The sequence below is a fragment of the Phyllobates terribilis genome, unplaced genomic scaffold (genome assembly GCF_046119375.1).
Source record: "Phyllobates terribilis strain yellow unplaced genomic scaffold, ASM4611937v1 Scaffold_8__6_contigs__length_399053987, whole genome shotgun sequence".
NCBI classification, from domain to species: domain Eukaryota; kingdom Metazoa; phylum Chordata; class Amphibia; order Anura; family Dendrobatidae; genus Phyllobates; species Phyllobates terribilis.
In genome coordinates, this window is record NW_027362768.1 from 253,058,346 (window position 1) to 253,070,368 (window position 12,023).

A 12,023-nucleotide genomic window follows, 5' to 3' on the forward strand; every position below is an offset into this window, starting at 1 on the left:
GTAATGTCAGTACTATTGATATTATTGGTATAGTTGGTATTGTCAGTACTGTCGATATTCTTGGTATAGTTGGCATTGTAAATACAGTTGGTATTATTGGTATAATTAGTAATGTCAGTATTGTTAGTATAGTTGGTAATGTCAGTACTGTCAGTATTGTTGGTATAGTTGGTAATATCAGTACTGTAAGTATACTTGGTATAGTTGATAATGTCAGTACAGTCAGATTTGTTGGTATAATTGGTGATTTCAGTATTGTTAGTGCAGTTGATATTGTCTGTGCTGTGGGTATTGTTTCTATGGTTAATATTTGTATTGCTAATCTCTCTATCTACTCCTTTATCTGTTATATCTAATAGCTAAAAGAACACCAAACATAATGTTCCACTTACATTAAACTCTCTATTTCGTTTAGTATAAAGAATATCTCCAGTTTGACACTAGCACTAATGGAACCAAAGTACTTGACAATGCACCAGAATTTGTATGGAAGAATCAGAAACTTCCCAGTGATGTACCAGCTAGTGGTAAGTGTACCCGAATTATTATGTGCTCTTTTCAACTATGTTAAAAACAGTGAATATATAAATATATATATTTTTATTTTTTTATAGGACCTAATATCATGACAATCGCAGTGTTCACATTAACCGCAGCTATTATACTTATTCTTATAATTTCACTTCTTGTATTCAGGTAGGTGTTAATCCCACAGAGATAAATGTGCTGTTTGACCTTAAAATGTGGAATCACAATGTTTAACATCCTGTGATCACCAGTACCTGAAAATATATTGTATTCACTTTATTCAAGTAGGATAATGATTTATCATTTCTGTACACAAATAAACAGGAAACAACAAAAGTTTTGCAGAGTATTAGATCACTGGTCAGGGCAGGAAAAGTTGATGTCCCATACTGGGACAAGATAAAAAAGTAACAAAAAAGTTTTAAAAAACTGTAATAATATTTAAAAAAAATCATAAGATAAAGAAAAAATCCTAATCCAATAAATACATTTACTTATGTAAAAACAAAAATAAACAAATAAAGTACACATATTTGGTATTGCCGCGATCGAAACAACCCAACATATTAAACTGACCCACTAGTTAACCTCTTCAGTAAACACCTTAAAAAAACAAAAATGGCATAAAACTATGATTTTTCATCATATATCGCTGAACAAACAGTGGAATAAAACACAATCAAAATGTCGAATGTAAATAAAAATGGTATAGCTGAAAATGTCATCTTGTCCCACAAAAAATAATGCTGCCATAGAGCTCCGTCAACGCAAAAATAAAAAGTTGTAGCTCTCAGACTAAAGCGATGCAAAAACAAATCTTTTTTCTATAAAATGGTTTTTGTTGCGTAAAAGCGTCAAAACATAAAAATGATATACATGTTGTATCGCTGTATTCATACTGAACCAAAGAATAAAGCTGCTTTATCACTATTACCACACAGTGAACAGCATAAAAAAAAAACAATTCCTATTTTTTCTTTTTTGTTCATTCTGCCTCCCAAAAATCGGAATAGAAAGTGATAAAAAAATGTCATGTACTCGAAAATGGTACAAATAAAAACGTCAACTCGTCCCTCAAAAAACAAGCTCTAACTTGACTCTGTCAGCAAAAATCTAGAAAAATTATAGCTCTCAAAATATGGCAATGCAAAAACTTTGTTTTGCCCAAAAAAGCGTCTTTTAATATGTGACAGCAGCCAAACATAAAAAAAGATATAAATATGGTATCGCTCTACTCACACCGACCTAAAGAATAAAGTCGTCTAATCACTTATACCACACAAGGAACGGTGTAAAAAAAATAAATAAAACCCATTCTTCACCTGCTGTTGATTTGTTCATTCTGGCTCCCAAAGATCGCAGTAAGGCTCGGCACATATTTATCCTGCTCTCTACACTGAGCGCTTATGACGCGCCCCTGGGCCTGAGTCGCGCTGCGTTGCGCACGCGGGAGCCTACCCGGGGCCGGATCAGATGGGGGTAGTAGTCTCGTGGCGATGACCCGGTCCGTGCCCAGGGAGTCAGACTAAGTGGCAGTCTATTAGCAGTAGATGGTGGATGACTACGCCACCCGTTGAATGCAGCTATGGAGCTGCCGCTGCAGGGCAGACCGCTGAGGCCGGTGGAAGGATGGTGCAGCGTGGATGGTATAACCCCCAACGGGAGGGGTATGGCCTCAGGGTAGCCGACGTGGATGATGGGGGTAGCAGGAACCACTCAGAGACGATGCGGTGTAGTTCAGGGTCTTTACTGGTGACAAAGATAGACCCTCCCGGAGTACTTGCTAGCAATCGGGGCCTGGTCAGTCCTTGAGCAGATGGGATCTCCCCTGGCCAGGCGGAGTTGTAGGCCTTCCCAACTAACTGTACTCTTCTGGCTACTTTGCTAGAGGCGGGTAAAAGTAGCCCACGTCCCTGAGTGTACCGTGTGGTGCTCACCCGTATGGCCGGTGACTCGGGGCCTTCTAATGGCTTCCGCTCCACGATGGCGGTGCTGGTCCCACGCGTGTGACCGTGCCTTCGGGTTTCTGGGCCAGAGGACCTGCAATCCCCTGCCGGTCGGTTTCTGCTGCTGGGTAGAGATTAGTCCCCACAGCCTCGGACTCCGGGTCCGGTAAGAAATCTTCTCAGTCAGGGCGAGCTCTGCAGCTGCCAGCCCCTGACTCCTTGTAACACTGCTCCCACAGAGCTCCTGATGTTCTGTTCCTATATTTGCTTCTTTTCTCTGTCTCTACTTCTTCTCTACTCACTAACCCTGCCTCAGCCCTAGGTTTATATAGGGGAAGTTCTTCCCCTCCCAGGACTGGGCAGGAGGTGTGGCATGCATAGGATTCCTGACCAAGAGACCTCCCACCTGCTCTCAGACGTAATATCTCTATCACTGTGGCAACCAGACCCCTGGGGTGTCACATTCCCCCCTAGTGAAATTTAGTACTCCGGGACTAAACATATTTTTGGAAAAACATAACGAGGTATAACAATAACAATACAATAAAGAAACACATAAAGGTGGTCACGGCATGTCCGTAACCGGGTGCAGTCTTTGAAGAAAGCAAGGTGTCCATTTCACCAAAACAGGGAGACGTAACCAGGTAGGGGTCTGTCCTGCCCCGAGTCCTTAACAGTCTTTAGTCTGTCCTGGGTTACGCTCCAACTATGTACAAAGGATTCCCGGTAAATCCACCAAAGACTCCTATAAACAACTAGAAACACATAATTATACACAAGCAACAAGAAAAACAGGTAACCACAAATAAAACAATTTATACATTTCAAATCCTCCAACGTGCGGGTAACTGGCCTCTAGTGGCCCTAGTGGACCTACGGAGCTGACTGTCTAGCCCTGAACTACAGGGTGTAAGAGCTGTCAAGGGTAAACTGGGCAGCTGTCTACCGGCTCCTTGGCTCACTAGGGGTACGGCAGGCTCACTATAAGCAGAGGGTTGATCCTCCTGTTCTGCTTGTGTGGAGTCTTCTGCCTCCTGGACCGGCTGCTCTTCCAGCTCTACCTGTTGCTCCGTAGGTGCTTGGGATGCTGGTTGGAGGAAGGTGAGTACGGGTACCACAACTGCGCCATTGACTTGAGTCCAAGACCGAGGGAAGTCTCCGAGCACAGTACTAACCATGTCTTCCCTTTCCTCTACGGGTCGAGGGTCTTCTTGTTCCTCTTCAGGGTTCCGTAGCTGTTCGGGACACTTCTTCAGGTGATCCCGGGATACAATGGTTGTGGTTTCACCTCCATCTTTACTGATGGTACAGACCTTTGGGTTGTCGTGGCTTGAGGGCAGTACGGTGTACGGGTCCTTCTCCCACTGGTCGTCCAACTTGTGGAGCCGTCTTTTTCTCTTCAAGACCTGCTCTCCGGGTACCAGGGGAACAGCGGGAGCATACTGGTTGTAAGTTTTCTCTTGTCTTTCCCTAGCCTGACAGAGACTTCGCTCCACGCTCTCCTGTACTCTCCGGTACTGCTGCTGCCTCTGTGTCCCAGTCTGCTTCTGGTGAAGTGTCCTCGGGTGTCAGGACTCCCATTTCCAGGTCAACAGGTAACTTACCAGGTCTCGCCCTCATTAGGTAAGCCGGGGTACAGTTGGTGGAACCTACCGGGATGTGGTTGTATAGGTCCACCAGATCGGGCAGTTTCTCAGGCCACAGACCGCGTTCTTCCAGGGTCAACGTTTTCAGAAGATCCATTACCACCTGGTTCATTTTCTCACAAAGTCCATTAGTTTGCGGATGATAGGGTGTCGTCCTTATCTTCCGGCAGCCATACAGAGTGCAGAATTCTTGGAAGACCTCCGCTTCAAAGGCAGGTCCCTGGTCTGTCAACACTTGGTCCGGGTACCCGTGTGGACGGCAGAAATGCTGCTGGAAGGCTCTAGCTGCTGTTCGAGCTGTTAAGTCCTTGACGGGGACGACAACCAAGAACCGGGAGTAGTGATCCACGATGGTTAGTGCGTAGAGGTAGCCACTTCTGCTTGGGGTCAGTTTTACATGATCCAAGGCTACCAGTTCCAACGGTTGCCGGGTGACGATGGACTGCAGGGGAGTCTTCTGGCTGGCACGGTCCTTCCTTCTTAGGTTGCACGGGCCACAGTCTCTGCACCACCTCTCGATGGTTCCCCTCATGCCTACCCAGTGGAACCGCTCGCGCAGCAGGAACTCCAGCTTCTTCCATCCGAAGTGTCCAGCCCCGTCGTGGTATGCCTCCATCACCATGGCTGCGTCTCTTCATGGCACCACTACTTGCCAGATTAGTTCATGCGTCCGGGAGTTAACCATTCTGCGGCACAATTTCCCCTTGTAAAGGAACAGTCTACTCTTTTCTGCCCACAGTTGCTTGGCTTCCTCCGGAGCGTCTGGGTCAAGGCGAGCCGTTGGCCGAGTCAGCATCTCCTTCACCAGCCGGACGGCAGGGTCACTGTCCTGCGTTTCCGCCCAGTTGTAGTGAGGTAAGGGGTTAAGCGTAGCGCCTTGCTTACTCCTTTCCCGATGGGAATACTGGATAGTCCCATGACGGTGAAACGCGGGGAGTTCGACTTCTTCCAGTCCCTCTGGATCTTCTCCTACGTCCGGTAGGTTTGGCATCCTGAACAGGGCGTCCGCGTTGGTATTGGAGCGTCCTGCCCGGTATTTGATGGTGAACTCGTAGTTGGACAGGCGGGCCATCCATCTCTGCTCTAGGGCACCGAGTCTTGCCGTGTCCAGGTGTGTCAACGGGTTGTTATCCGTGTACACGACGAACCGGGAAGAAGCGAGGTAGTGCTTAAAGCGTTCGGTGACTGCCCACACCACTGCCAGGAACTCTAGCTTAAATGAGCTGTAATTCTCAGGGTTTCTTTCGGTGGGTCGCAGTTTTCGGCTGGCGTAAGCGATTACTCGCTCTTTCCCCTGCTGGATCTGGGACAGCACGGCTCCTAGCCCGATGTTACTTGCGTCGGTGTAGAGGATAAAGGGCTGGCTGTAATCCGGGTAAGCCAGGATTTCATCCCCCGTGAGGGCCATCTTCAGCTGGCGGAAGGACTCTTCCTCCAACTTCTCCCATTTGAAGGGCGGCTTCTGGTTCTTGGCCTTCCGGGACTGGCCTATCAGGAGGTCTTGCATAGGAGCTGCCTTTTTGGTGAAACCGGGGATGAACCTGCGGTAGTAGCCTACCAACCCGAGAAACTGCCGCACTTCCTTTACACTGGAGGGACTTGGCCATTCCTTAATTGCGGTGATCTTATCAGGGTCGGGAGCCACTCCGTCAGCGCTCACCACGTGTCCCAGGTACTGCACCTTTGGTTTCAGGAGGTGACACTTGGAGGGTTTCACCTTTAGGCCGTAGCTTGCCAGAGCTTCGAACACTTCCGCCAGGTGTTTCAGGTGGTCCTCATAAGTCTTAGAATATACGATGACATCGTCCAGGTACAACAGGACCGTCTCGAAGTTTCTGTGGCCCAGACAGCACTCCTTTAATCGTTGGAAGGTTCCTGGTGCGTTGCAGAGTCCGAACGGCATACAGGTAAACTCGCTAAGTCCCATCGGGGTGGTGAATGCGGTCTTCTCCCGGTCCGCCTCTGCTACAGGAACCTGCCAGTACCCACTAGTGAGATCCAAGGTAGAGAAGAAGTTAGCAGATCTTAAAGCAGCCAAAGACTCCTCTATCCTTGGTAAGGGGTACGCATCTTTGTGTGTGATACGGTTGATTTTCCGGTAATCTACACACATCCTCATGGTGTTGTCTTTCTTTTTGACTAAGACTAGTGGAGCTGCCCAGGGGCTACAGCTATCCCTGATCACCCCAGCCTCCTTCATGTCTCTAAGCATCCCCTTGGCGTGTTGGTAGTTTGCAGGGGGTACGGGTCGATACCTCTCTTTTATTGGAGGATGGTCTCCCGTGGGGATGTGGTGTTCTACCCCCTTGACTCGCCCGAAGTCTAACGGGTGTTTACTAAACACTCTCTCGTACTCTTGAACCACCCGATAGACTCCCTGTTTCTGGTGTGAGGGAGTGGAGTCAGTACCCAAATGTAGTTGCTGACACCAGTCCTCCATTGTTTTCTTAGAGCCGTTACCTTCCTCCGGGTGAGATGGAGGCAAGGGTTCCACAGATTGTATAGCATTTTGGTTAATGGTATATAATTTGGCTAGCGTGGCATACCGGGGCAGGTACACTTCCCTCTTCCCGATATTGATTATGCGAACGGGCACCCTCCCATGGCGTACATTAACCACCCCCCGTGCTGTCAAGATGGTGGGCCTACTGTCTGAGTAAACTGGTTCTACCATTGCCTGGTAATCTCTACCTCTCAGACCAATAGCTGCCCGGCACCAAATCATCATTTCACTTTTTGGGGGCATGGCAATAGGGAAAGGGTCACACATTCTCACGCTACCAATCTCACCGCCGGAGAGTTCCACCTGTTGCCGTCGCATCAGTGCCCGGATCTCTTTTTGGAGCACTCGCTGCTCGCCGGAGCTGGCGGTCTTGGCAACCTGCTGTAAAAGGAAAATCACCTCTGCAAGACAATTTTCAATTACATTAGTTCCTAGAGTTATCTTTGGGTGACTCTCGTGTTTGTCAATGTCTACAATGATCAGTCCCTGTGCTGCCAGTTCAACTCTACCAATTTTAATGGTCACCTCTTTAAATCCGATCTGTGGCACGGGCTGACCATTGCTGGCGATGATACTCAAGTCGTCGTCAGGGTAGCGGGTAATATCCGAGTCATTCCAGTACTGCTTGAAGAGCACGTACGGGATGGTGGTGACCTGTGACCCGGTGTCCAGTAGGGCACTCATAGGAATGCCATCCAGTACCACAGGCAAGACTGGACGTCCTCCCACATATTTGTCGCGCCAGTTCGATGGGCCTGATGATCTTTTTCCTAGGGGTTGGCCCTCTACCCTAGGTTGTGCCAGTTTAAAGGACAGTACCTTGCCATATGTCCGGGTTGATTACAGCGGCGGCAGATGGGTCGTCCGTCCTCGTTGTATCGGTCGCTGGGTCTTCTTCTGGCCGGTGGGGTCCTCCTTGGTCGACGCCACGGGATGTCCTCCGGTCCGGATGCCAGCTGGAGCTTCCCTGGAGTGGAAACCTGTAAAGACTGCACAGTTCGGGTTAAAGCAGCAACGCTTTTAGCTAGCTCTTGGACCTGATGGTGCAGGTCTGGAGCCGAGTCATTGTTCAAAGCCTGCGCATCAGCTCCCACAGGCCCTGCCGACAAGGGCGCCGCCTCCTGGTGGTAAGTGGTAGTGGGGCGTCTGTGGGTCACAACGCCACCTGGTGCCGGTTCTTGGAGCACCCGGATGGCTCTGTCCTTGAACTGTGCAAATCCCAGATGAGGGTCCTGTAAGGCCATTGCCCGCAACTGGGTTCGGTGGGCATTGCAATATAAACCCTCTATAAATTGTTCAGTTAACAGCCTGTCCTCGTCTCCCACGCCGTCAGGGTCGGTCTGCTTAATGGCTCTCAGGGCTTCTTGTAGGTTTAATGCATAGTCCCTTTTACTCTCATGTGCCCGCTGTTTGCACCCGTAGAATCTGAGCTTGATCTCGGCTGAAGTGCGGGTATCAAAGGTGTCCCTCAGCCGGGTTAGTATCCCTGCGACAGTCCTCCCCCCAGGTGGCCAGGACTTTACCTCCCTTTGGGCTGCCCCGGTTAATTGGGCCACCAGGATGCTTACTTTTTGCTCTTCTGTGAGGGGGTACACCTGGAAGAGGCTATCCAGTTTTTCTCTAAAGTCCTGCAGGGTATGTGACTCCCCTGAGTACTGGGGTAGCCAGGCCGCCCCCGGGATATAGGGCATGGTGAAAGGCATGACCGCAACAGCGGTGGCGCTGGCGGGGGTTGGAGCGGTGAAGCTCTCCTCCGTATCCGACATCCTTCTCCCCCCTAGTGGACCGTGGCCTACCTTGCGATGATCCTCTTCCGTAGGCCGCGGCTCCGCAGTGGATCGTCAGGGTTGAGGACCTTCCGTCGCGCTCCTGTGACGTCGGCGTCTGCTGGGCTCCTTCCAGGACCTTACGCAACGTCCGGACGTGAGGCGGGGCTTCAGTTATCGCGCGCTTTCGGAGTCCACGCCCCTCTTCTTCCCGCGCGGCGTCTTCAAGATGGCGGCCAACGGCGGGAAAACTCCACGGATGGCGGGAAGAAGGCTGAAGATGGCGCCGGATGGCGGGAAAACCTCACGGATGGCGGGAAGAAGGCTGAAGATGGCGCCGGATGGCGGGAAAACTTCACGGATGGTAAGTTTTAAAAGTCTCTTTTTCAGGCACGCAGTACCCGGTGGTTGCGGGCACGAAATCCTGCCGACTACGCCAAAAGTTGACGCGCCCCTGGGCCTGAGTCGCGCTGCGTTGCGCACGCGGGAGCCTACCCGGGGCCGGATCAGATGGGGGTAGTAGTCTCGTGGCGATGACCCGGTCCGTGCCCAGGGAGTCAGACTAAGTGGCAGTCTATTAGCAGTAGATGGTGGATGACTACGCCACCCGTTGAATGCAGCTATGGAGCTGCCGCTGCAGGGCAGACCGCTGAGGCCGGTGGAAGGATGGTGCAGCGTGGATGGTATAACCCCCAACGGGAGGGGTATGGCCTCAGGGCAGCCGACGTGGATGATAGGGGTAGCAGGAACCACTCAGAGACGATGCGGTGTAGTTCAGGGTCTTTACTGGTGACAAAGATAGACCCTCCCGGAGTACTTGCTAGCAATCGGGGCCTGGTCAGTCCTTGAGCAGATGGGATCTCCCCTGGCCAGGCGGAGTTGTAGGCCTTCCCAACTAACTGTACTCTTCTGGCTACTTTGCTAGAGGCGGGTAAAAGTAGCCCACGTCCCTGAGTGTACCGTGTGGTGCTCACCCGTATGGCCGGTGACTCGGGGCCTTCTAATGGCTTCCGCTCCACGATGGCGGTGCTGGTCCCACGCGTGTGACCGTGCCTTCGGGTTTCTGGGCCAGAGGACCTGCAATCCCCTGCCGGTCGGTTTCTGCTGCTGGGTAGAGATTAGTCCCCACAGCCTCGGACTCCGGGTCCGGTAAGAAATCTTCTCAGTCAGGGCGAGCTCTGCAGCTGCCAGCCCCTGACTCCTTGTAACACTGCTCCCACAGAGCTCCTGATGTTCTATTCCTATATTTGCTTCTTTTCTCTGTCTCTACTTCTTCTCTACTCACTAACCCTGCCTCAGCCCTAGGTTTATATAGGGGAAGTTCTTCCCCTCCCAGGACTGGGCAGGAGGTGTGGCATGCATAGGATTCCTGACCAAGAGACCTCCCACCTGCTCTCAGACGTAATATCTCTATCACTGTGGCAACCAGACCCCTGGGGTGTCACACTTACACTGAAGTTTCCGTGTAAATCTCTGAAATATGTGATTCAGATGGAACCCCCAGCAGAAGGTTCCCTATAATGAGGCAGATGGAGACACTGTAGATGCCGTCTGGCCTATGATTCTGCGGTGTCCCGTCTTTTTAAGCATGCCTAAAAGCGTGGTCTGCCACAGTTGTGTGAACATCTGAAAAGAAGGACACCGCTCAACAGAGGCCAGACGGAGTCCAAAGTAACTCTGCTGCCTCATTATAGTGAATGGATCCCTCAGGGGTTTCATCCAAATCACATCACTCTGAGATTTAGATGGAAACCCTGATGTAAGAGCTCAGCGTAGGCCACAGGATAAATGTGATCCCAAATGTTATGTAAACTGTTCCCAACAAAAGCTTCAACTCAATCTAAAAAAAAGCAAGCCCCCACTAAGGTCCGTCATCTGTTAACAGAAATATAGGGGGCTTCCACGTTACTATTAGTACAGAGGCTTTAGAAAATCGCTATGACTCCTCACCCCCCCCAAAAGAAATCCCAGCGAATTTCCAAATTCAAATATCCCCCTTCCTTTGTGAGCCCCACAGTGTGCCTAAACCGCAGTTAGCGTCCACATGTTTGACATTTCTGTAGTGATGAGAGCCCGTCTAGTTTACATGTGCATGTCTCCAGAAGCACGAGTTGGACACAATGTACTGGAACTACAATGTACTGGGTACTACACTGGCAGATTTGCAATTTTTACTTAGCAACATTCACTGCTGCTTGTTTCTGGCAAACACTCATAGAATGAAAATCATCACTAAAACTGTTGATAAATTCCCAAAGGGGTATAATTTCCAAAATGGGGTCACTTGAAGGGTGATTCTGCTCTTCTGGCACTTAGGTGCTCTGTATATGGAGCCCGCAAACTATTATATGATAATTTGTTCTCCATACGTTAAATAGCGCTCCTTCTCTCCCGATTCTCACTGTGTGGCTAAGCAGTACAGTGCAGCCACATACTGAGTATTGCTACGTTCAGCAGAAATTGTATGACAAATCATGGTGCCATTTTTACCCATTTCCCTGTGTGACAAACAATGTAAAATCTGGTGCTAAAACAAAATTATTTTTTCTTCACTGCCCAATGGTGTAAGGTTCTGTGTCACACCCATGGTGTCAATGAGATCCCTGCACCCCTAGATGATTTTATTAAGAGGTGCCGTTTGTAAAATTAGGTCACTTATGGGGATTCTGCTGTTCTGGAACCTCAGGGGGCCTATCAATGCGACATGGAACCGTCAAATTATTCCAGTAAAATGTGTCCTATAATATGGCACTCCTTCCCTTCAGAGCTTTGCACTGTGCCTCTAAAGTAGCTTTCGACCACATATGAGGTATTGTCACGCTCTGGAGAAATTGTGTAACATATTTTGTGGTCCATTTTCTCCTATTATCCCTTTTGAAAATTGAAAACTTGAGGCCAAGATAACATTTTAGTGGAAAAAATGGTAATTTTCCATTGACTCAGCCCAATGTTATACAATTCTGTGAATTGCTTGAGGGTTAAAAATGCGCACTACACTGCTAAATGAATTCCTCATGATGTGTAGTTTCCAAAATGGGGTCACTTGTGAGGGTTTCTGCTGTTTTGGCATGTCAGGAGCATTTACAATCTGTTCCAGCCAAAATTGCGCTCCAGAATTAATTTGGCTCTCCTTCTCTTCCGAGCCCTTTCGTGTGCCCAAATAGTAAATTTTCCCCAAATATGGGGTATCTGTGTACTCAGGACAAATTGCAAAACAAATTCTATGGTCCATTTTCTCCTGTTACCCTTGTAAAAATGAAAAATTTGGGGCTAAATCATCTTTTTTTGTGGGAAAATGTGTTTTTTCATTTTTACGGCTCAACGATATAAATTTCTGTGAAGTACCCGTGGGTTCAAGTTGCTCATCACATTTTAGTTAAGTTCCTTGAGGGGATGTAGTTTCCAAAGTGGTGTCACTTGAGGGGGGTTTCCACTGTTTAAGCATATTAGGGGCTCTGCAAATTCGACATGGCTTCCGCTATCTATTCCAACCAATTTTGCATTCCAAAAATCAATTGCCACTGCTTCCCTTACGAGCCCTGCCGTGCATCTAAGCAGTAGTTTTTTCCCCATATGTGGGGTATCTGCTTACTCAGGAGAAATTTCACAACAAATTTGGGGTTCCATTTTCTCT

The 12,023-nt window shown here is 49.0% G+C and overlaps 1 protein-coding gene across 1 annotated transcript in view; it reads left to right on the forward strand.

The window, feature by feature from the left end:
- GUCY2C (guanylate cyclase 2C) overlaps positions 1-12,023 on the forward strand; it is a 552,042-nt gene that overhangs the window by 285,476 nt on the left and 254,543 nt on the right. The window contains exons 10-11 of the mRNA XM_073644175.1: positions 416-527; positions 615-696. Coding sequence (XP_073500276.1) covers positions 416-527; positions 615-696 — 194 coding nt within the window. The remainder of the gene's footprint in view (positions 1-415; positions 528-614; positions 697-12,023) is intronic.